A 25,084-nucleotide genomic window follows, 5' to 3' on the forward strand; every position below is an offset into this window, starting at 1 on the left:
TCCTAACAATGGGAAATGGATTAGCTGTACGTCCCTGTGGGGTTGAGGCTGGAAGTTCTACAGCAAAGCCATGAGGCGGAACTAGGAGGCCACTTTGGATTCCTAAAAACGCTCCACCTCGCCAGGCATCAATTTTGGTGGCCAAAGATGGAATTGGAGGTGGAAGATTACGTAAAAAGCTGTGCTACTTGCGTAACAATGAAACCACTGCCGGAGAAGTCCCCTGGCCTGCTACAATGAGTGGCCAGCCCTAACCGACCATGGGAAGAGGTCGCAATGGACTTTGTCGTCGAACTCCCAGACAGCAGTGGGAATAGAGTAATCTGGACAGTTATTGATTTGGTTTCCAAGCAGGCACACTTCATTGCTTGCTCGGGATTGCCATCTGCAAAGAAAGTAGCGAAAATGTTTGTGAAACACATTTATTGCCTGCACGGAGTGCCCAAGAGGATCATTTCAGACCGCGGAGTCCAGTTCACAGCCAAGTTCTGGAGAGAGGTCCTGAGATCCACTGGGTCCACACAAGAACTGAGCTCAAGAGATTCATCCCAGCATGAACAGAGAGAGCCAATGCGGTGGTGGAACAATACATCCGGTGTTATGTGGACTATCAGCAAGACAACTGGTCGGACTTGCTACCCTTCACTGAAGTGGCGTACAACGATGCGGTCCACAGCAGCACTGAATTAACTCCTTTCCAGATTACCAGTGGCATAGAATTTGTTGCCATGCCTGAGCTGCCTAGAGAACCTCCCTCCTTCATGTCTATGAATGAATGGATGGACACACTAAAGAAAGGATGGGAAAATACAAAGAAGGCTCTAGCAGATGCAGCAGAAGCCTACAAGAAGCAAGCTGATAAACACCGCTCGCTCCAAAACCCCTTTGGTGTGGGGGACAAAGTTTTTGTATCTACCAAATACATGAGATTAAGAATGCTTAGCAAGGAATTTGGTCCAAAATTTCTAGGTCCATTCCCAATAGTGAAGATAGTTAACCCAGTTACAGTTCAACTCAGTCTACCCAGAAGTCTAGGGAAAATTGACCCAGAATTTCATTGTAGCTTGTTGAAGCCAGTAATTGGGTCCAGCATAAGAGCATCCACCCAAGTTTTCTCTCCTCCTGTAGTGATAGAAGGGGAAACACAATCTGAGGTAGAAAAAATCGTAGACTCCAGACTGAATAGGGGTCGCTTACAGTATTTAGTGCATTGGAAGGGTTACCCTTTGTCTGAAGCTACTTGGGTGAAAAGCTGGAATCTAAAAGTGGAGAAGTTAGTAAAACAATTCCATGAGAAGTTTCCCGATAAGTCAAAGGGTCCCCCTGGGGGGGGCGGGTGGAGAGGTGGTTAATTTTGTTATGTTAACTTTTATGCTATTCTCTTTTCAGGAAACGTTTTTCTTCTGAGGAGAGGCCGCCTGTCAGGCCTGCAGTTATATACCTTTTTAGGATCTTTGGCCAGCCACACACTCTATTATTTCATTATGCTGTTTTATTAGTGTAGTAATTGGGAGGGGGAATAGAAAGGAGTAGAATTGTGGAATATGTTGTTGTCATTCCTTCTAAAAGCCAAGGTCATCTTTTGTCCCCGCACCTCTGCACCTGACCGGAACCAGCTGGGTGGAGATGCCAGCATGGCCGAAGAAGATTGGACCATGTGACGGATTTATGTGTGTGGGTATAAAATCATGAACTTTCAACTGGGTGGAATCCCAGGAAGCTTTAGATTTGGGACTTCCACAGATGTGCCAACATGTCTGTCTTATTAAATTGGAACTTTAAGGATAGCTCTGCCTTGGACTGATTTAATTCTGCATGATATTTGGAACGCTGACAGTTGCCTTCTGACTCCCTCTGCTGCAGTAAAATAAGATTGTAACAAACCTCAACTTTTTACTTTTACATAACAATATAAACTAGCCATATCTATATTAACAAATCTATCTAATCAGTAAACCTAAAATCAGTTTCATTTTTTCTACCTCATGCACAAAGTCCAGAAGCGGTTTCCAAGTAGAAACAGAATTAGTTATGTTTTCTTCTTTTATCAAAGTCAATTTAGCCCTCTCTGCTAACTCCATTGTGGGAATCAAAGTGTCCCTCCATTTTTGTGTTTTTGGCAACATTCTGTCAAGCAAAGTCAATGTGGATGCCCAATTCACTTTACAACCTTGTTACTAACAACATATGAAATGATTCACTTAACAACTGTGACAAGAAAGATCATAAAATGGGGGACTTCCGGTAGCGCCACTGGCCTTGGAGGACGCTCCCTCGGGAACGCCAGCCCGTGTTTGAGTAACAAGCTGCTAGGATAGCATAAATCAGCTGTCCAGCAGTTTGAAAACCTCCCCCTCGGGAAAAGGGGGGGGCGGAGGTGAGCTGTCTGGCATAGGGTAGAGGCGCCCAGCGGCCCCAGAAGCAATTCTGTGGCGTGAAGGGTGTGAACTCCCCAGGAAGCCCGACAATCTCATCACGGGACACTTCTGCCTTTGCAGAAACAAAAGGCAGCGTCCACACCTGCAACTTCAACGTTTATTCTACATCTGTACAAGAAGCAGGCAGAGCAAACCAGTGGTCAACAAATTGCAAGTACAAGCCTTAACTCCGTAGATTATATCTCTTTCTGTAAACTTAAAGGGAACTTAAAAAAAAAATGGCGCCGGAATAATAAAGGGTGTGTTGAAAACGAAAGTGAAGAGGAAAGCTGATTAGCACTTGTTAAGTGCCTGTTAGTGCTGCTGGAAGACTTCAAAGAATAGGTGGACTTTCTGGACTCAACAAATTGGTTGTTTAAAAGCTTGATTTGAATATTTTGAAATGGCCTCTAAGCAGGCAAAATTCAATGTTTCAAAAAGTGCTGGCAGTTCGCCAGTGCAATCGCAAAAGTTGCAATCTTTACTACATCCGGTGGAAACACAATCACAAACCCTGACACTGGAGGCTCTACAAAATAACTTACAAAATGCATTAAAAGAACAGGCAGTTGTCTTGGAGGGGAAAATTACAAGTGCCTTTAAAGATGTCTCTGATGAAATATCTGGAATTAAGGATTTAAAGGATTATTTGGCTATGTAGCATCTCTCGATGAGAAGGTGGAAGAAATTAATGAGGTTAATACAAAGTTGGAAAACAAACTTATGGAGGCACCAATTAAAATTGATAAGTCGGAGGCGGAGCTTACAATGATTCAATATAGAACAATGGAAAACCTCCCCCTCCCCCTTTGCCCTGAGGATAAGGGGGTTAAAAGAACATAGCCAAGAAGATTTAAGAGAGATTTTTGCAGACACTCTTGCTCAATTAACTGGGGAGCCAAAGGCCGAATGCGTCTGGCAAATTGACAAAATTTACCGTGTTAATTCATGGATTGACAGACAAAGACAACTGCCAAGAGATATTGTAAACTATTTTGTCACCAGGAAAATTAGGAATGAAATATTGCAAGCAACCTATAAAAACAAACTGCAAGTGGCAGGTCAAGATGTGATAGTACTGAAGGAAATCCCCCCCAAAATGTTGAGATCTAGAAAGGACTATGCATTTCTAGTGGACGAACTTAGAAAGCGCCAGATTCAATACAGATGGGAGACCCCAGCCGGATTGGTGGTAAACTACCTGGGAGAAAGACATCGCCTCAACTCTGTCTGGAAGGCAAAATATTTCTATAGCATAGTACTAAAGGCAGGACGCTCTCCATCTCCAGGTCCCAAAGAAAGAAAAGAGACAGAGGACCCCAGGTAGCAAGATAATCAGCTAGACCGAAGGTGAAATCCCAGCAAGATTTCCAGGCAGCTCTTAAAAAGCTTCAGTGTGCTAAAGATGACAATTAAATTTCTAACATGGAATGTCAATATCTTAAACTCACCACAAAAAAGGAAAAAAATATTTCACTACTTGAAACAATTTAAAAATGATGTAATTTGCTTACAAGAAACATACATTAGAACACAGGATCAGAAATACTTGATGAACGCAAGACTGGGATCGCATTTTGTAGCATCTGCTCCGGAGAAGAAAAACGGTATAGTCATATATTTAAGAAAATACTTAAAGGCTGAATTAATTGAAGCAGATCCTCAAGGTAGATATATTGCAATTGAACTATTAATAGAAGGAAAGAAAATACTCTTAACAGGAATATATGCTCCCAATCAACAAGAAGAAAAATTTTATAAGTTGCTTCACATCAAATTAACACAATGGGGTTACAGATTATGCATTTTATTGGGCGATTGGAATGGAGTACTGGATCCTGTTCAAGACAAGAAGAGGCTTTTGCAAAATACCCAAACACGAACAAGATTACCTAAATCATTTTTTGATATGATGGATGACTTTGAACTGAGAGATATCTGGAGAGAACGGAATGTTAAAGAACAGGATTTCACTTTCTTTTCTGATAGGCACCAATCCCTTTCCAGAATTGATTTTATACTAATTACAAATGATTTTTTTTCCACGGTAAAGAAGACTAAGATATGCCCGAGAACTTTAACAGATCACAACCCGGTTTGGATGGATCTTGAATATGGAGACCGACCCAGGAGGTCTTGGAGATAAATGAAAATCTATTTAGATATGAGAAAAATGATACGGAATGTAAAAAACTATTGAAAGAATATTTTGCTTTTAATATGCATAAAGGAATATCTATGGAAATGGTTTGGGACGCAAGTAAAGCATACATGAGGTGTTTTAATAAATCTGAATAATGTTCATAGGCGCAGACAAAGGGAGAAACAAAGGGAATTAGAGGAAGAGATTAAAAAAAAAGAGCAGGAGTTAATGTCTAAACCAGATGATAAGAAGACAAAAGAGATAATTACTTTATTCGAGGGCAGTTCAATATGTTAATGTCGGACCAGATAGCCACTAATTTTCTATATGCTAAACATAACACTTTTTGCAATGCCAATAAACCAGGTCGATGGTTAGCATATATGTTAAGGAAAAAACAAAGATCCCGTAATATAGAGAAAGTAGAATATAAAGGGAAAGAAGTTTTTCAACAGGATATGATTAAAAATACTTTTTTAGAATTTTACACCAGATTGTATGCTGGTGACAAAATACAAGGGTAAGACATAGACCAATATTTGGAGAAAGAGAAAATTCCTGTACTTACAGATGAGCAAAGGGGAAGATTGAATCAACTTGTAACTAGAGGAAATCTTCCTGGCAATTAAGCAGTTAAAAATCGGCAAAGCTCCTGGCACAGATGGCTTGACAGCAGTTTATTATAAAACGCTAGAACTAGAAATGATGGAACCTTTTAGGGAACTATTTAATAAAATCCAAATGGAAGACAGGGTCCCACCATCTTGTAAAACAGCTTTTATTTCATTGATTCCAAAAGAAGATCAGGATCCTACCCAGCCAAAAAACTATAGCCCTATTTCATTACTTAATACAGACTATAAAATCTTTGCTAAATATTGGTAAACAGGTTAATGCCAATTGCGCAACAAACAATTCACAATGATCAGTCTGGTTTTATATAGGGAAGGCAAATGAAAAGTAATGTAACATAAATCATTAATATAATGGAATATTTGGGAAAGTATAATCAAGTCCCGGCAGTGCTTTTATTCTTAGATGCGGAGAAAGTATTCGACCAAGTCAATTGGCAATTTTTAATAAAAATACTACAAAAGATGCAGTTCGGAGAGCATTTCATGCAATCTATCAAAGCAATATACCAGAAACAGACAGCACAAATTATAGTTAATGGAGGCTTAACAGAATCTTTTAAAATTGAAAAAGGAAAAAGACAGGGGGTGTCCCTTGTCTCCATTATTGTTTATTTTAACCCTGGAATTGCAATTGAACAGAATACGTGGGTCTGACGAACTGCAAGGAATTAAGATTAGGCACTACGAATACAGAGTAGGAGCATTTGCGGATGACTTAGTTGTAACTTTAACTCAGCCGGGGGAATCAGTTATAGGTCTAATGAATATAATTAATCAATATGGTCAAGTATCTGGGTTCAAAATAAATCTAGGGAAGACAAAGATGATAGCTAAAAATATGACTACGAACCAAAAAAAAAAAAAAAAAAGAATTAGAAAGAGTAACAGGATGTGACATAGTAAAAAAGGTTAAATATTTAGGAATTTATATTACAACCTCAAATGGGAAATTATATAAGTACAATTATTAACCATTATGGCATAAAATACAGATAGAAATGAATAAATGGAAAAAATTACAATTGTCTTTGTTGGGAAGGATAGCTGCAGTTAAAACTTGTTTTGCCCAAGTTTCTATTCTTCTTTCAAATGATACCAATACTTAAAAAAGACGCAAATTTGGAAGAATGGCAGAAAGGTATTAACAATTTTGTTTGGGCAGGAAACAAACCGAGAATAAAACTTAAAATAATGCAAGACATACCTGAAAGAGGCGGCTTAAAAATGCCCAACTTAAAATTATACTATGAAGCAGCAGTTTTAACAACAATTAGCGATTGGATTAACCTAACGGAGGATAGAATATTGAATATTGAGGGTTATGATTTGGTATATGGCTGGCATGCTTATTTAATATATAACAAGGCGGCCGACAAGATCTTTAAAAGTCATATTTTAAGGAATGCCTTACTGCGTGTCTGGAAAAAATATCAATATAGGCTAAACGATAAGATACCCATGTGGGGGGTGCCTAGACACGCTATAGAGAACATAAATATAGAACAAAAACAAGATGCAACTACATATGCAGAACTCCTTAGTATGGATAGAGGTGCACTGCAGTTGAAATCTTTGAATGCATTAAGAGATGAAAGGGCAATTCAAACCTGGTTCCAGTATGGTCAGTTACAGGCTAGATGGAAAAAAGACCAGAAATCCGGTATTATCCAAAATGAGGATAACTTGATAAAACAAATCAGGGATCAGGGTCAAATGCACATAAAAAGGTTGTATAATGTATTGATAGAAATAGACTCAGAAACAGAATTAGTTAAAGATTGTGTGATAAAATGGGCACAAAATTTTGAAGAGCCAATAGTGATGGAAACATGGGAAGAGAAATGTAAAGTTTACACAAGCTCAGAACTTGAGAGAGAATTTTTACCAGATGCTGTACAGATGGCATTTAGATCCAAAAAGGCTAGCCTGTATGTATCCGAATCTACAATCTAAATGTTGGAGATGTGACTGTGTTATTGCAAAGTACTACCATATTTGGTGGACTTGTAAAAAAGTTAAAGCATTTTGGATAAAAATATGGTGGGTTATTCAAAATATTTTGAAAAAGTGGATAAAGTTCACACCCCAGTTGTTTTTGTTAGGCATAGTTTCAGATTGTACTGTTATAGAGACTAATTTGATTTTGAACCTAATGACGGCAGCAAGATTGTTGGTGGCGCAATACTGGAAGAAGGAAGAGTTGCCCACTATCTAAGAATGGACGTTAAAAGTAGTAAACTTAGCAGAGATGGCCAAAATTTCAGCGTATCTGAAGGATCACTCAGATGAGAAGTACAAGCTGGACTGGAGAAGATGGATTGACTATATTCAAAACAAATACCGGACTAAAAAATTTCAGTTAGCTTATGAATGAAGGCATAAAGAACGTTACAATTTATTCAAAGTTAGTTTAATAAAGGGGGAGTTAAAGTACAAGAATAGTAACATGTTAAAATTAGTTAGCTTATGTTAGCGTATGGTTGTTAAATGTTTATACCCTGTATTTTGCTCTGTGAGGTCGGGGAGAGGGAGGGTGGGAAGAGGGAAGGGTAAGGGGGGTGATAATTGTAAAACTTATTAAAATTTTTTTAATAAAGAGCTCAATTTACCTAAAAAAAAAAGATCATAAAATGGAAAAAAAAACTCACTTAAGAAATCTTACTTAGCAACAGAAATTTTGGGCTCAATTTTGATTGTAAATTGAGGACTACTTGTATTAGTCTCCAGATTAGCTTTCTCTTCCTCTTAAATATGATCTCACCTGAAACATTGTTAACACCAAATGACCAGATGCCACTGTGTCCTACAGGAGCTGTGAAGTTGCTTCCCAGGGGCGTAGGGGTTACAGAACCTCCTTGCCTAATTCTAGCAAGTCGTTCTGTTCCAATAGGTGGTGGCACCTTTCGATCTTGACTTGTGCTCCCTGATTTTGGCTGTCCCAGATTAGAAGGTGCAGATACAGCTGAAAGAGGAGAAGATGATCCCGAGGAAACTGATGGAATAGGTGAGTCACCTGATGGAAAAACAGTTCTCTTGCTTTATTAAATACGAAGGCTTATCTAGAATAGTTAATTTTCTCCTTAGTGGAAAGATTCAAATTTTACAACTATTGCTAGTACTGAAGCATTTTGAAAGAAATGAAAAAAAAAAACACCTTTTAATTCTAATTTAGTAGACATAAGAATAAGCTATTTAATGGATGGAACAGGTATCCACAGTGCAATTCATTGTTAAAATAGCTTTTATTAAGCAATAAAGTTGCAAGAATTATTTCAGGGGTGGATAGCTTTTATGCTGCAGTTTATGTTTTGATATAATTTCAATGCCAGTAGCAGATGGGGATGTAGGCTAAGCTAGCATAGACGCCCCTCCTCAGCATTCACACCAGTTCTTCATGATGGTGCGTGGTGATATCAGGTTTTAACTTCTCCTTTTCTTGTAATTGGTCAGTGAATAATAACTGAGCAAAAACAGGCGAATAAGGAAGAGGTGGTTGAAAAGCCAGAGATTGTTTCAGATTCACCAGTTATTGTACCTCTGATTATATATTCTTCAATGACAAGAATATCTGAAGTGGGTTGATACTTGAGATTCAGTTTATAGGTTCAATGTATAATTTTAAGATTAAGTTTGCTTCAGCAGTAACTTACAAATTTGAAGGAAAAATCCATAGAATTGCCCATTACTTTTAATTTTTAAAGCTTTAATTATCCCACAAAAAAGGGTAATTTAAGTAAACAAATAGTTAATTTTTTTCAAAGACAATATTTGAATAAAGGACTTACTTTATTTCTATCATTGCTTTTGAAAGAATAAAGGATATATTTATTTAAATTATCTTTTTTGCAGGATAATTTAAAACTAAAAGTTATGTGGAATTGTATGGATTTTTCCTCAAATTTATAATTTACTATTGGAGTAGCCACAATGAGAAAAATAATGCACTACCCCTTATTTTACTGCAGAGAAGGGTTTAGTACCACAAATTGTATATGGCAGAAAATACTAAGGGGAAAACCTGAAACTATCGTTCATCTTAAGTCTCATGCACAGTTAAGATCTAAGATTAACAGCTTAATTCTATTTAGAAATCTTCTCTCTTTTAGCTGCCAGTTTCCCTTATCAATCAAATAAACAAAATCACACAATAAGCAAAAAGGCTATATGAACAGAGTCATAGGCTGAATTAGACAAACCATCTAAGTTCCTACATGAATTTGTAGCACTTGTCCAAGGATGGGGAGAAAAATGTTGCCTGTTAAAACTGGGAGTCCCAACAGGTCCTTGAAGATAAACCCGTGCTCCTTGAATGTTTGCAGAAAAACCTGCCATAGGTGTTGAAGAAGAGTTTGAGGAATTGCTGGATGGATCTAGAGAAAAGAAATCTAAAATTAGTTCAAGTATATTTTAGAAAATAAATCCAGAGATCAAGAATATGTTATCTGTTGTACAACTTACATTAAATTCAGGAAAAAATATTCAGAGAATGCAACACAAATCTTGGGACAGTGAGATGGGTGGCATACAAATTTAATCTCTCTCACTGAAATTTAATTTAATTATTTAAAGAGCTTTTAGAAAGATATGTAAGAAGATCCTGCTCTGAATTGTTTATTACCAAAATACTATATTCCCTTTATATTATATTACATTTAAGACAGAAAAAGAAATGTATGTATTTATATTTGTATAATACAAAAATATATGTATAATACAAAACTGTACATGGCAAGCTAAAATACAAAAAAAATAAACTGGTATTATCACGTTTATAGTCAAAATTCTAAAATAACCATTGATCTTGAGAAGACACAGATATGTATATGCAACTTGAAATTTTAATTTTTCTTCATAGTGGGACAGCAATATTAGTCAGATCTACCTGTGAATATGTCGATGCATACATTCACATTTGTCAGACTACATATTAATAAGTTAAAAGAAATAATAATCTTACAGAGTGCATACAGAGAAAGATCAGCTCAAAATGGTACAGCAGACATCATTTCAGAAACTGGGTGCTGCAACTCAACTTCCAATCTCACAAAGGACCACCCAAAGTAATCCAGGGAGCTCTGAGATAATTGCAAGGAACGTGTCTATATTGTTTGGCCTTTGGAAAAGGGGGATTAACCCCCAAAAGTGCACCTTCCTGTCCCTGAATGTGCTAAATATAATCAATATGTGACAATTTTGCTTTCATATTAAACTGGAAACAAATAATCTCTAAATGGCTAATTTTCAGCATAGTTTTCTGTTTGTTATTTTTATTATCTGCAAATAAACACACAATGACTATTAGAAAGATTTTGAATTAATTCTGCAATTCTACTTTATATGAATTACATCAAGCTTAGTTGGGAAATGTTATGTACATAAGTCTTATTCACTTCATTATGTGAGCATTTATAGAAGTACTCACTGTGATTCAAAAAGGAAGACTGTTTATGATACACATACTATCTACACATATACATGGAATGACATAATTAATCAGGGCCTATTAGATTTTAGGAACAATAATTATGTTTTCCTCTTACATGCTACTGGGAATGAAACTGAGAACTTCCTACAAAGAGGACCTCAGTTTTGTTATGAAAGCATTAATTCCTGTTTTATGTTGTCTGTCCTTTCTCAAGGTTTAGTTTGTGCCACTAAAATAGCATGAGCTTACATAAGGCTTTGTGGCTGTACATACCAATATTGAGGAATGTTTCATGATCTCTGGGATCATACATCAGAGGATAGCAAGCTTACATGATAGAACATATATTAAGATCAAGAATAAATGTATTTATGAAAGGAAACAATAGTGCTTGTATGGACAGTTATATAATGATAAATGAAAAAAAATGGAAAATTCAATATAGCTGCCTAGTAGCTGTATTATGGTGATACATCTTTGGCAAAGACAGCATGTATAATAGCTACCTTTGAATGGCCCTTAAGCATAGACAGAAGGAACTAATGCATCAGAAGGTAACCTACTTATTTGTGTCCATAATCAAAGGAAAAAATAGGCAGAATTTAGTTTTCTAATAGGGAAAAACATGATAAAATGCTATGGCATGCAAAAAGATTTGATCTAACTAAAAGGATATGATTTAACATTTAAGTGGTGAAGCTTTTGCTGTACGTCATCTATACAATATGAGAACGATAATTTCTTAGGTGATACACAAGAGGAATCCAATTTCTGGAAAGAAAATGTAGTTCTGAGTCTTGATGACAGTTTGAAAAAGTGGATCAAGCACAGGGCTCATTGATTTAGCAAATAAAATTGATTACTATTACCAAAAATATTTCATACCAAACCCAACAGTGGTTATCACAGGCTGAAATGGCTTGGCAGTTTGCAGAATAAAACGGAAACTCTACAATCTGATTCACTTCAAAAATAAGGAACATAACTTTCATGGTCCAGATCAAAGATTTCATGCCAAAGAAAAACCTCAAAATTCTGACTTAAGGTAGACATACTATAACTGTCAAATAAACTTTGGAATAACATAGAGCCACTGATGATTTTCATGTATCTATAGTAAAGTTTTGAAAGTGGAGTGGAAGTTTATCTAGATGTCTTTGGAATCTTTTGAATGGTATAGTGCAAGTCTATATGGTCAACCAAGTGTTATGTTATCACATAACAGCTTCTGAATATATGTAATGATTTTATTGTGGTTATATCTCTAGGTCCTTGTTGGGCAAAACAATAACTGCAGATTTGTCAGGACCATCACAAAATCACTAGATTCTGATTATAAATATTGCTTAGTATTGAGGTAATTACACAAAAAGTCTGCTTGTAGAGACCTCAAGATTTGCCTATTTTTATATTTCCATCTGTTCAAATCATGACTGATTCCCAGAAGACTTTAAATCATTATCTTTGCCAGAATTTCAAGAATATACAGTAATTAGTTTACATGTCCATTTTTAAGTATTATTGTACTTTTTCCTCACACCAATGATTTCTCTTCCTTTCTGAAAATCTATTTGCATTCAGTGGTTTTCATGACATTTCATCAACATTTCTGAGGGCTTCCTGCACCCCCTAATCTTATCCAGGGCAATTCTAACTCTATGTTTACTAGAATACAGAAAATGACTGCCTGAAGCATAACATAGCCTAGTGACATCTTTTCCAACTAACAAATCTTATTAATTTAAGCTCATGATTATGGCCTTTCCATAAATTTGTTAGTTAGAAAAGGTGCTACCAGACTCTTTCTTATTTGTCACCGTAAACTAATATGGTTCTATGAAAGTAGCTAGAAAACTAATTTCATTTTATTTTCTTGATGGTCGTGTGGTAAAATATGTTTCCTAAAGATTTAAAATATTCAATTCCTACTTTAAAGTACACCTGCACACTCATTAAAAACAACACCAATGTATTGAACCATACCTTCGGTGATATCACTACCACCCTATAATCATTGAAGGGTAAACAAGAAAACAGACATTTGGACTTACTGTGAAATTCTATTTTCTGAGACTCACAAAGGGCATTTCACATTTTGGGCATCTTCTATTGGAAAGCATAGGCATGGTCCACAACTGCCTATTCAGTGGAAGGAACTATCTTGCCTCCCATAATCAGAATGGAAAAGCAGGATAGCTCCTCAACTCTACTGTCAAATCTTCTAAAAAAAATTCTACTTCAAAACATGACTATGCAGGGAATTTAAAGACAGTTGGCTAAAGCTTTAAAGAGTAGATAGGCTCATAGGGGAAAAAAATCCAGGACAACTCCCAAATGTCCTATTTGTAGTTGTACAACTATGGCAGAAACGTTTTCTCTCCACACGTTTCTTGAAGCTGATCTTGAAAGAATAGCGGTGAGTCAAAATACCACCTGTGAAGCTCAAGACACATTATGGAACCAAGAAAACACTCCCTAAACCTTTTAAAAAGGAAAATCATCTTGGAAGGCAGTTATAATTGCCACTTTCCTAAATATAAAAGCAGTATTAAACACTGGTGGCTATTTGTCCATAACTTGATAAGACAGGGCATAGTTAATTGCCTAGAAAAAGCAGATGTGCAAATCTTAGTGTTCCCTGACTTCCTTGAAAAAAATATAAACATTACTTCAGATTTCCCAAACTCTGGTGACCTATCTAGAGAAAATTCAATGTATATTACAGTCTATAACAGCGATGGTGAACCTTTTTTGGCTCGCGTGCCATAAGTGGGGGGAGCGCAAGGGGGTCATGTGCGGGTGTGCCGCACCCATAATGCAATGCACGACCCTCCCAGTGCGCATGCGCACACTACAGGCGCGACCCCTATTTTTTGCATGCTTTTTTTGCCCTCCCCAGGCGCCAGAGGCTTTATAGGAGCCTGGGGAGGGTGAAAAGAGTCTCCCCAATCCCCTAGGAAGCCCTCCGGAGGCTTCAGGGACCTTCAAGTCAGTCAAAACGAACCTCTGAGCAAACCGGAAGTCTGTTCCTGAACTTCCGGTTTGCCCGTACGGCTGGTTTTTTGCACTCCGGAGGCTTCAGGAAAGTTCATGAAGCCTCCGGAGGGCCTCGGGGGGGGGGGGGAGGCTTTTTTCACCCTCCCCAGGCTCCTATAAAGCCTGGGGAGGGCGAAAAATGGCTTTAAAAAAGGGTGAACTCAGCTGGCCAGCATGCGCATGTGCGCTAGCCGGCTGACAGGGCAGCGCCTCGCGTGCTCTGACAAATGGCTCCGGGTACCACCTGTGGCACACGTGCCATAGGTTCGCCATCACTGGCCTATAATAATCACATTATTACCACAGTATGGTAATATTGAGCAAAAACATTCGAGAAGAGTGAAGTTCATCTCTGGCATGAAAAAATGGTTAGGAAGCAAGACTGCTTTATCCATGTGAAAAATGCTACCCTCCTCTAACAATTCAAACAATTTCTGGAGTTTTACTTTACTTAACTGAATAGGTTGCCAAGGAACCCATTGGAGAATTCATGACAGTCAATGTTGTTATTCCACAGAGAATATGTGTGTACTGGGGAAGTTTCAGAAAAAAACACCCTATTTAGGGCCCATTTAAAATGTGGGTGAAATACAAACAATTCTGTGTATTTGTTCTTTATACAATGGAGGCCCTTGAAATTTCTGCCTGCAAAAGCAGCAAAATCTTGTTCATCAAATCTGAGGCTAGGCTCTTTTCTTCACATCATTTATCTAGCAACATTTTACCTTTAAATCACAGGTTTTTCTGCCTGAGCCCCCCGAGTGTCCAGCACTCCCTGCAGTACTCTCCTACCGAAAGAAGCCTCTGCTGAAGCATAAGTTTCCAGCCGGTAATGCCTGATGAAAGGCGAGGGCAAAGTCCAGGTGGCAGCCCTACAGATATCCTCTATAAGCATCTGGGTAGACCAGGCCGCAGACGTGGCCTCACTACTGGTGGAGTGCGCAGTGATGACAGCTGGCATCGGAAGCCTGAGTGCCTCATATGCCCTAGTGATGGCTAGCCTAATCCATCTGCCGATGGTGGCTAGTAACACCTTTGCCTTTAGGGTAGAGGGCTGGAAGGAGACAAAGAGCGCCTCCGACCTCCTGAAGGTAGAAGTGTGTTTCAGGTAGATACGCAGTGCCCTTCTCACATCCAGGCGATGCCAGATTCTTTCCCTGTCCCTGGAAGGCATCGGACAGAACTCCAGAACCACCTCCTGAGCCCTATGGAAAGGAGAGTTCATCTTGGGCAGGAAAGAAGGATCAAGCCTGAGCACAACTCTGTTGTCGTAAAATGTGCATAGATCCACCATAGACAGTATTGAGTTCAGAAATATGTCTGGCGGAGGTAATTGCCACCAGGAACACACTCTTAAAGGTTAGGAACTGCAGGCTCACCATCCTCAAAGGCTCGAAAGGAGCCTCTGTCAGTGCCTGAAGCACCGTAGGAAGGTCCCATGTGGGGAACTGGTGTACCACAGGGGACCTGAGATTAGCTGCCCCTATAAGAAACCTCTTAATGACTGGGTGATGCGCTAGGGATCAAGAGCCCCCCCCCAGGACTGTGCCAAGGCCGAAATTTGTCTCCTGAGGGTATTGTGGGCTAGACCTTTTTCCAGGCCATCCTGGAGAAACTCTAGCAACTGTGGTACCGAAGCAGACGCCGGATCCACCTGTGCGGACCAACACCAGAACACAAAGGAGGACCAGGTCACATTGTAAATGCGGGTGGTAGATTGCCTCCTGGAGGCCTCAATGGTCTTGATCACTCTGGCCAAAAAATGGGCCGCTCTCAGTTGCTCCCGTTCAAGCGCCAAGTGGTCAACTGAAGCCACTCTGGCTCCGGATGGACCAGGTTTCCCTTGCGCAGAGCCACCTCCCCCATGGAATCCTCCAGTGGGGAAACACGGACAGCCCCACCAAGTCTGCAAACCAGGGTTGTCGGGGCCAATAGGGTTGTACCAGAATCACCTCCGCCCTCTCTAGCACTAACTTCCTCAGATCCCCGGGAAGGAGGGGGAGATGGAGAAAGGTGTAGAGGAGGCCTGCCGGCCATCTGCAACGCAGGGAGTTGACGTCCACTGCCCCTTGAGCTGGCAACCGTGAGATGAAGTCCCAGAGCTGGACGTTCAAAGGGGTGCTGAAGAGGTCCACTATTGGTTGACAGAACCCACGACAAATCTGCTTGAAAATGCTGGGATGTAGCTGCCACTCCCCGTGGTCTACCGTCTCCCTGCTGAGCCAGTCTGCCTGCTGGTTTTCCACCCTGGAAATGTGCTCTACTTGAATCGACAGAATAGTCCACTCTGCCCAGTTTCCCAGCCGCATTGCCTCGTCCAGCAGCGCCATCGAGTGAGTGCCCCCTTGTTTGTTCACATGGGCCTTGGCAGCCACATTCTCCGTCAGGACCAGGACATGTTGACCTTTGACTGTCTCCTTGAGGTGGCTAAGTGCCAGGTGTTCTGCTTTGAGCTGCAGCCAGTTTATGTTCTTTCGTAGATCTGAGGGCATCCACTGGTCTTGAGCTAACTGGGCTTCTAGGTGGGCCCCCAACCGAAAAGACTTGCATCTGTCGTCAGGACCAACCTGTCTGACTCCCTGAACAGGGAACCTTGGCCATCACTGGGGACATCCACCAGCGGAAGGACAGGAATACCTGGGGCGGCACGAGGATCTTGAAGAGGCATCACTTGTTCCGCCCCCCTGGTGTGGAAGCAGCAACCACTGCAGTTCCTTGGCATGGAGGAGTGCCCATGGCACGAGATGAATTGCCCAGGATCCAAGAGAGAAGAACTACAGGAACAGAACTTGCCTTGCGAATTTCTTTAATCAACCCCACAATACTGTCCCTGCGCTCATGGGATATTCCACTGTGTCGATGATGGCCCCTAAATGCTGGAGCCTAGTGGTGGGAACCAGATGAATTTTCTCGAGGTTGATCGAGAACTCCAGGGTCCGCAAGGTGTTAATTGTGCAACCCAGATCTCCCTTAGCCTGGTCTGCAGCCATCACTTGCATTAGGATGTCATCAAGGTAGCAACCGGACCAGCATGGAACAGAGATGATCTGCTGCCACAGCCAGCACCTAGGTGAAGGTCCTGGGAACTGACGCCAAACCAAAGGGGAGGGCCCTGTATTGATAGTGGAACCCTCTGCATGAAAACCTGAGAAACTTGTGGTGATCTGGGACAATCATGATATGGAGGTATGCCTCAGTGAGGTCAATGGATGCCATGAAATCCCTCTGCCTAATCCCCTCCAGGATGGACTTGAGGGATGCCATGTTGAACTTGCGATAGACCAGTCTAGAATTTATAGCTTTAAGTCTAGGATCGCCCTCTACCTCACTGAACTTTTTGTAACGACAAACAGGTTAGAATAAAATCCCAACTCCTTCTCCCCCTCCAGAACCAGCTCTATCGCTTGGATATCCAGCATATGCCAGATGGCCTTGCGCATGAGTTTCAGCTTGACTGGTTTCCTAGAGGAGGAAAAGAGACGGAATCTATTTGGGGGATGGGAACAGAACTCTAACTTTAACCCAAACCTAATGGTTTGAAGTACCCAAGCATCAGTGATGAGGTCCCAGTGATCTGCAAACAAGGTAAGGTGGCTGCCGATCGGGTGATCCGAGCCCGAATCACTTGTTTCAGCAGTAGGGATGGCCACCCCCTCCTCGAAAGGGACGCTTACTGGGCTGCTGGTCCCTGTCCCTAGGGTATTGCTTGTCCCACTGCCTGGGGTATCTGGGGAGGAAGAATACTTTCGCTGCTGGAAGTCCTGACCAGGAGGCTGATAGGTGGGCCTCCTGGAATAAGGTGCTGGGTGTTGATCTGAGCGCTTGGTCGTGGAGGGGAAGACTTTGTGCTTAATTTTGTCTTCTACAAGGATGGGATCAAGGAAAGTGCCAAACCATTTGCCTCCTGCATACTCAGTCGACGCCAGATGCCATTTTGATCTGGTCTCCGCCTGCCAATTGCGAAACTGCAGGAGACGCCTGAACGTCACTGAGGAGGACAGAGCTCTAGAAGAGTACTTAACTGCATCCAACATGGCGTCTGCCGAGAACTGGGTAGCTGCCATCAGCTACTTAATGTCCTGCAACAGCCGAACATCAGAAGCACAGGTACCGAGAAGAATTAGAGAACTAAGAAGGTCCTATCAATTTTTAACGTCTGTCCTGAACAAATTTGAAATTAACTTCAGATGGCTGATGCCGGAGGGCGTACTGATAACTTGGAGAGACAGAAGATTCAGAATAGACTCGATAGAACAAGCGGAAGATGTTTACAATAATCTTGTTGGGCAGGAGGATGAGAAAGAAGGAAAACAGTCGGGAGCAAGGAGGCAAGGACTCAGGGCACAGATAAGAAGAGAAAAGGAACCAGTGGAGATACGAAAGGAGAAAGAAGTTGTTCTAGACGAAAAAGGGGAAGAACCAAAGGAAGTGAGAGAAACAAGGACAACAAGAAGCACACGACCTAAATACACATAGAATTATGTCGGGAGAAATTAAGATTCTATCAATGAATATCAATGGTCTAAACTTACCCCAGAAAAGGAAAACAATATTTAATAAATTAAAACATTTGAATTACGATATAATTGCAATGCAAGAGGTCCATATGACTAAAAGACAGATCCAGATCCTAGAATGTCCTAGATTGGGTAAACTTTATACGGCACTAGCTGAGCAAAAGAAAAGAGGAATAGCATTATATGTTAAAGACACGATCCAGACTAAACTAATTTATCATGATGAGGAAGGGAGAATATTAATCGTAGAAATAATGTTAAACCAAAAAAAGGTGTCACTGGTTCTAAAATATGCACCTAATGAAGGCCAGGAAAATTTCTATCAAAGACTACATAGCATTATTCGAGAGATGGGAAATGAAAATGTTTGTTCACTGGGTGACTTCAATGCCATAGTTGACCCGAAATGGGACTATAAAAGTGGAAAGAAGAGAAAAGGAGTTAGTAGAACTTTGCCAAGGTCATTCTTCCAAATGGCTGAAGAACTTGTATGATGTATGGCGAGAAAGATGTCCAGAGGGAAAACAATATACCTTCTACTCGAATAGACATGAATCCTGGTCAAGGATAGATATGGTCTGGCTGCCGATGGAGCTAATCTCGGAAGTGAAGGAGATATAGAACCCAATCTATGGGCTGACCACAATCCCATGAGGATTATATGGAAAAAACAAAAGGGCAGTTATCGTTGGTTACTCAATAGATCAATCCTAAAAGATCAGGAATATATCAAAAGAGTTAACCAGGAATTAAGATGTTTCTTCAAAGAAAACGGGCCAGGAGATACATCCATACAAAACTTATGGGATACAACTAAGGCATTTATAAGAGGGGTCACAATATCAGCCACAGCCAGGAAAAAAAAATTGAGAATCTAAAAATAAGAGAGCTGAAAGAAAGGTATAGAAATTTAGAGAGTGAACTTCAAAAGAAACCGCAGAACAGAAGTATAAAAGGAAATATGGAATTGATTAAACATGAATTGGCTATATTTGAAAAAGAAAAATTGGCACAATCTATAAAAAAAGCAAAACAAATTTTTTTTGAGAATGCAAATAAACCGGCGCGGTGGCTATCCTATAGGTTGAGGAAGCAGAAGCAGGAGAATTGGATCAATAAACTACAAGATGAAAAAGGCAAGATCTGCTACCAACTAGAGGAAAAGAAAAGGATTACCCAAGAGTTCTATGAACAATTATATAGAGAAAACCGAGACCATACAAAGGAAGGAATATTACAATACTTAGAAAAGTCAGATCTGCCAAAGGTACCAGAGGAGATTAAGGACATGCGCAATGAGGACATTAAAACATCAGAGATAATCGAGGCCAAAGACAGAAGAATAATAAAGCTGCAGGGCCGGATGGGTTGCCAGTGAAAATATATAAAGAATTCCAGCATATGCTTGCTCCAATGTTGTTGGAAGTTTATAACGCTGTATTGAAAGAGGCGAAGACACCGTTATCATGGATGGAGGCTAATATTGTATTATTACCTAAGGCGGACACAGACCAGATGTTTATATAAAACTACAGACCAATCTCACTGATAAATGCAGATTACAAAATTTTTGCTTCAATAATAGCAGAACGGTTGAAAAAATTCCTTACATCATTCATCCATACAGATCAAAACGGATTCCTCCCCAGAAGACAAATTAAAAACAATATGAGAATTATGCTGAATATTCTTGAATATTATGAAGTGCACAATGAAAAACAGGTTGCACTAATCTTTCTCGATGCTCAAAAGGCATTTGATAATGTCAACTGGGAATTTTTGCACCAACAATTAGAATACATGGATTGTGGGGATAAATTTATAAACACGATTAGAGCAATTTATACAAATCAAAAAGCCAAAGTAATAATCAATGGTGAATTAACACAAAGTATTGTAATCCAGAAAGGTACAAGACAAGGTTGTCCCCTATCCCCCCTGCTGTTTATATTAACCCTAGAAGTATTAGCTAGGAATGTACGTAAAGAGGTACAGATAAAGGGACTAGAAATCAAAAAGGAGCAATTTAAGTTACAGGCCTTCGCGGACGACCTAGTGTTTGTGTTAGAAGATCCTATAAAGTCTGGTACAAAACTCATTGAGGAATTGACAGAGTATGGGAAAATAGCCGGTCTAAAGATAAATATGACAAAGACCAAAATGCTGACTAAAAATATGACATCAAAAGCGAAAGAGGAGTTAACGAAGAAATTGGGTATCCAAATTGTCAAAAAAGTTAAATATCTTGGTATACATTTATCTGCGAGGTGTGTGACCATCAAAGAAGATAATTATACTAATTTGATTAATAAAACTAAGAAAGATCTAGAAAGGTGGAAAAACCTACAACTGTCCCTGATGGGTAGGATCGCGGTTATAAAAATGAATATATTACCAAAATTTCTTTTCCTATTTCAGAATATTCCCATTAAATTAGAAAAAGGTGTCTTCAAGGATTTGAATCAATTGGTTTCAAAATTTATTTGGCAGGGAAGAAAACCAAGAATAAAACTTAAGGCTATGCAAGACACTAAGGAAAAAGGAGGATTTGGCGTACCAGATTGGGAACTCTATTATACTGCGGCCATACTAACATGGCTAAGGGAATGGATAATGCTGAAAAATAAAAGATTACTCAAATTGGAAGGCCATGACCTCCAAACAGGCTGGCATGCCTTTCTCTGGTATGAAAAAGGATCTGCACACAAATATTTTAGTAGACATTACATCAGACAATTTCTGTTACTAATATGGAACAAAATTAAATATGACCACTATACCAAAATACCTATTTGGCTATCTACGATGGAAGCATACATGCACCCAAATTTAATCAACATGGAAAACATAGTCACATATAAAGAGTTATTGAACAGGCAGGGGGAGATCAAAAACAGATCAGAATTGACATCACAAGGAGTTCAAGTAGAATGGTGGTCTTATTTACAGATACAATCAAGGTATGCACAGGATAGGAAGAACGAAGGTATTGCCAAAGACTACACAATATTAGATAAACTGTTGATACAGACAGACTGATCAAGGTGCTGTATAGATTCTTGTTGGAATATAAGCTAGAGGAGGAACATGTCAAAGAAACTATGGTTGCCTGGGCGAAAAATTTCGGTTACAATGTGGAATTGGCTAAATGGGAAAAACTTTGGATACTTAATCAGAAACTAACATTGGCTACGGCGTATAAAGAAAATCTTTATAAGATGTTCTACAGATGGCATCTTCCCCCCAGCACGGCTTTCCAAAATGTTCAAAAATCTGGCCCCAAACTGTTGGAAGTGTAAAAAAACACCAGGCACTTTCTATCATATGTGGTGGATGTGCAATGAGGCAAAAAATATTGGAAAATGATTAATCATGGTTAGAACAAATGGTGGGAGAACAAATTATATTTAAACCAGAAACTTTTCTCCTAGGCATAATACCGGAGGGGTTTAAGAAAGATACACTTTATCTAATTATACATATACTAACTGCAGCGCGCATAACCTATGCACAGTATTGGAAAAAAGAAAATACACCATCAGAGCTTGATACAATCAGAAAAGTGTTGGCCTGTGCAGAAGCAGATAGGCTCACTCTTGAACTTAAAAATAAAGGGGAATCAGAATATTTTGAGGTATGGAATAGATTTTATGATTGGTATAAGACAGTGACGTGCGGTGAGGTTTATGACTGGTGAGGCACTGACACAGTGCTGGGTTTCAAATATTTTTAGACTTGTGGACTTCAACTCCCAGAATTCCACAGCCAGGCATGCTCAGTTCCAATTTAAAGCGACAGCATTTGTTTTTCTCCTTTGCTCCTTCTTTCTTTTTCTTTTTCTTTTCCTTCCCCCCTCTCTCCCTTCCTCCCCCTCTCTCAAACACACACACATACACACACAGAAGTTGGATTGGACTATCTCTCCTACCCCTTCCCTCTCTCTCACTCACTCTCAAACAACCCCCCCCCCCACAAAAGTTGGATTGGATATCTTTTCCAGTGGCTTGAAAGCAGCTCCTCTGCCATCCCCCCCATCCCCTGCTGCCTTTCCCAAACACCTCCACCATTGCAAATGCAGCCTGCTGTCTGGGTGGGAAATGCCTGGAACACAATAAAGCCCACCCACCACCTCCTGCTGGCAGGCTGGGGTGAGAGGAGAGGCAGAGAAGCTGGAGGGGAGCCGATCCGAGCCTTCCAAAAGAAAGAGGCTTGGGGGAAGTGTGTGTACTACAGCATGGCTCTTTGCCTGGGTTCCTGCCTCCTCCTGTGGTCTCCTCAGTGCTCGCTTGTGCTCTCCCTCTCCAAATGTAGTTTGATTGCAGGCGGAGCCACGTTGCCTTTTCAAACTTGTAATCAGTGAAGCTGGGCTAGATTTTTATATAGTTTTATCCAGCTGTGTGTGTGTGTGAGAGAGAAATGAATGGGGGCCTGGGGAGGAAGTCACTACACTTGGGGAGGGAGAGCACCAGTGAGGAGACCACAGGAGGAGGCAGGAAGCCAGGCAAAGAGCCATGCTGTAGCACACACACCGGCCCCACAACGTGGCTCTGCCTGCAATCAAACTACTCTTGGGGAGGGAGAGCACAAGCGAGCCAGGGTCCTTCCCTCCAGCCTTTGCCCAAAGCCCTGCACAGCACCAGGAGGATGAAGTTTAGCTTTTTAGCTCAGCTTTTTCCTTTTACTTTTTTTTTTCATGATGAGAGTGGTGAGGCTGTGCCTCACTTGCCTCACCTGACTGCACGTCACTGGTACAAGACAAGATGACAAGACGGGAACAAATGTATATATTGTGATTGGACAGAAGGATAGACAATGTTTCAAGTAGTTCAACTGTTAATGGTTGAAACTAGCTGTATATAATGTGAATGTATGGTCACTCATTGCATTGTTTTTAAATGTAAAAATGTAAAAATATATTTTAAAAAAGAAGCAGAGGTCCTATCACAGAGTTGTTCTAGCCAAAGCAGGGTGATCCTATTGAAAAAGGAAGCCGCTGTAGCTGCCCTGATCACCCACGTTACAGCCTGAAAGGTCTTGTGCAAGACCAGCTCAGCCTTCTTATCCTCTGCCTTTAGACAGTTGGCAATGTCCCCTGTCACCACCCCAGAGCAGCCACCTGGGCATCCACCGTTGGAACCTGCAAGGCTTGAGCAACGGTAGTGTTAAGATTATAAAATCTGCGATCATTACCCCAGGTGTGGGAAAGGTCCCAGGATTAGCCCACTGATTTTTTAGCATCTCAAGGAAAAGATCTGGCATAGGGATCTCCTCCTTCTCCACCAGAGGCTTGGAAAACGACTCTTTCTCCCCTCCCCCCGTTGTTCTAGGGCTAGCAGGAACTGTGGCAGCAGCCGTGGCATTTCCCAGATCTGCTGTGGCCTTGGCCTTACGTAGTAAGGAACCAAATAAGGCAGAAGGGAAAAGACCAGCAATAGTAGGTGCCTCAGGAACCTGGGAGTCCTCATCTTTAGAAAGGTCAATATCTTTCTGTCCCCCCTCTTCCAAGCCAGATTCCTCACTAGCAGTTGAAGGGGAAACTCATCTGTATTCTCGGGCAGTCGATGTGCCAGGTTGGTCTGGAGGACCTCGTGGGGTCCCACAAGAAGAACTTCATCTAGAAACTTGTGATTTTTGTTGCAGCCCTGTGACGATCCCCTGAGCAATGGCCTGAGCAATTACCCTCAGAAAACTCTCAGGGATCAATGGAAAAACAAGGAGGCTCCAGTTCAGGCCCAGGGACCGCAGATTGAGGAGCCAAATGATGTCTGGATCTGGGCAACGGGAAGCCAAAAGGATCCTCAAGGCGATCTGCAGACTGCGCAGGTAAGAGAGGGGGAGACATGGGGGTACCCTCTCTGCTAGAACCTTGGCATGAGCCCGGGGAATAACACTGTGCCTCAGCAGAGGGAGAAGGCCTGTGAGGAGAGCGTGGCATCAATGGCGAAGGACTGATGCTTGTCCTATTGTGCCTGCCAACAGCCCTGGATTCCTACTGCTTGCTGGCGCCCCCTCTATGCTTAGATTTGGAGGTGCTCATCTTGGGAGGCAGACCTCCCTCTCATTAAAGGGGCAACCCCCCTGGAGGTCCCCTTTCCTGGGTCTGAATCTCCTGGAGATCAAGGGGCGGCGGCCCCCCTCACCTCGTGGCATCTGCCATTGCGCTGTAATCACAGAACTGTTGTCTCACCGCCTTGCCTTCCTGGGCCAAACCATTGGTAATTCCAGGAAGGAATTATGGCTAAAAAGTTCAACATTGGTCTCATCATACCATAACACATTTTCCCACATGCTTTTGCTAGACTTGCTATAGATGTGAATGTACCTGAACTTGGATGTTTTTCTTTGTAAGAAAAGGCTTGTGTCTCCCGTATCCTTAATATGCTGGCTGTGGGGCAGGTGGCAAGACACAAGCCACCTGCCCCACAGCCAGCATATTAAGGATACGGGAGATTGTTGTTACATATAGTACACAATCAGTACTTGCCAGAAATTCTGGCAGCTAATTTAAAGGTTGCTGTAGGTCTCTTGGCAATCTCTTGGACCATTTTTATTCTTGCTTTTTCATCAATTTTGGAGGGACATACAATTCTTGGTAATGTCACTGTTGTGCCCCGTTTTCTCCATTTGTTGATCAGTGTTTTCACTGTGTTCCATGTTATATCCAATACTTGGAAATGTTTTATATCTTTCTCCTGACTGATACCTTCCAACAAGATCCCTTTGATGTTTTGTAGGACCCTAAGCAACTGAGTAAATGTTGGAAAAGTCCTACTAGAACAGCTGAACAGCTTCATTAGTCATTTTAATTGATAGCAGGTATGTACCGACTACTATTTAACATCAGTTTGAATGTGATTAATTTTGAACACAGCCACATTCCTATTTATAAGAGGAGTTGCACATTTATGCAA

General features: G+C 40.7%; 1 protein-coding gene across 8 annotated transcripts in view; it reads right to left on the reverse strand.

The window, feature by feature from the left end:
- LOC309390952 (ankyrin repeat and KH domain-containing protein 1-like) overlaps nt 1–25,084 on the reverse strand; it is a 194,703-nt gene that overhangs the window by 6,735 nt on the left and 162,884 nt on the right. For 6 of the 8 annotated variants that reach the window (XM_081950895.1, XM_081950891.1, XM_081950892.1 and 3 more), the window contains 2 exons: nt 9,407–9,565; nt 7,957–8,208 (listed from right to left, as the gene is read on the reverse strand). In XM_081950895.1, coding sequence (XP_081807021.1) covers nt 7,957–8,208; nt 9,407–9,565 — 411 coding nt within the window. The remainder of the gene's footprint in view (nt 1–7,956; nt 8,209–9,406; nt 9,566–25,084) is intronic. The other 2 variants (XM_081950898.1, XM_081950893.1) reach the window with 1 other exon arrangement.

The sequence above is a fragment of the Natrix helvetica genome (genome assembly GCF_964273705.1).
Source record: "Natrix helvetica genome assembly, chromosome: 4".
Classification (NCBI taxonomy): Eukaryota; Metazoa; Chordata; class Lepidosauria; order Squamata; family Natricidae; genus Natrix; species Natrix helvetica.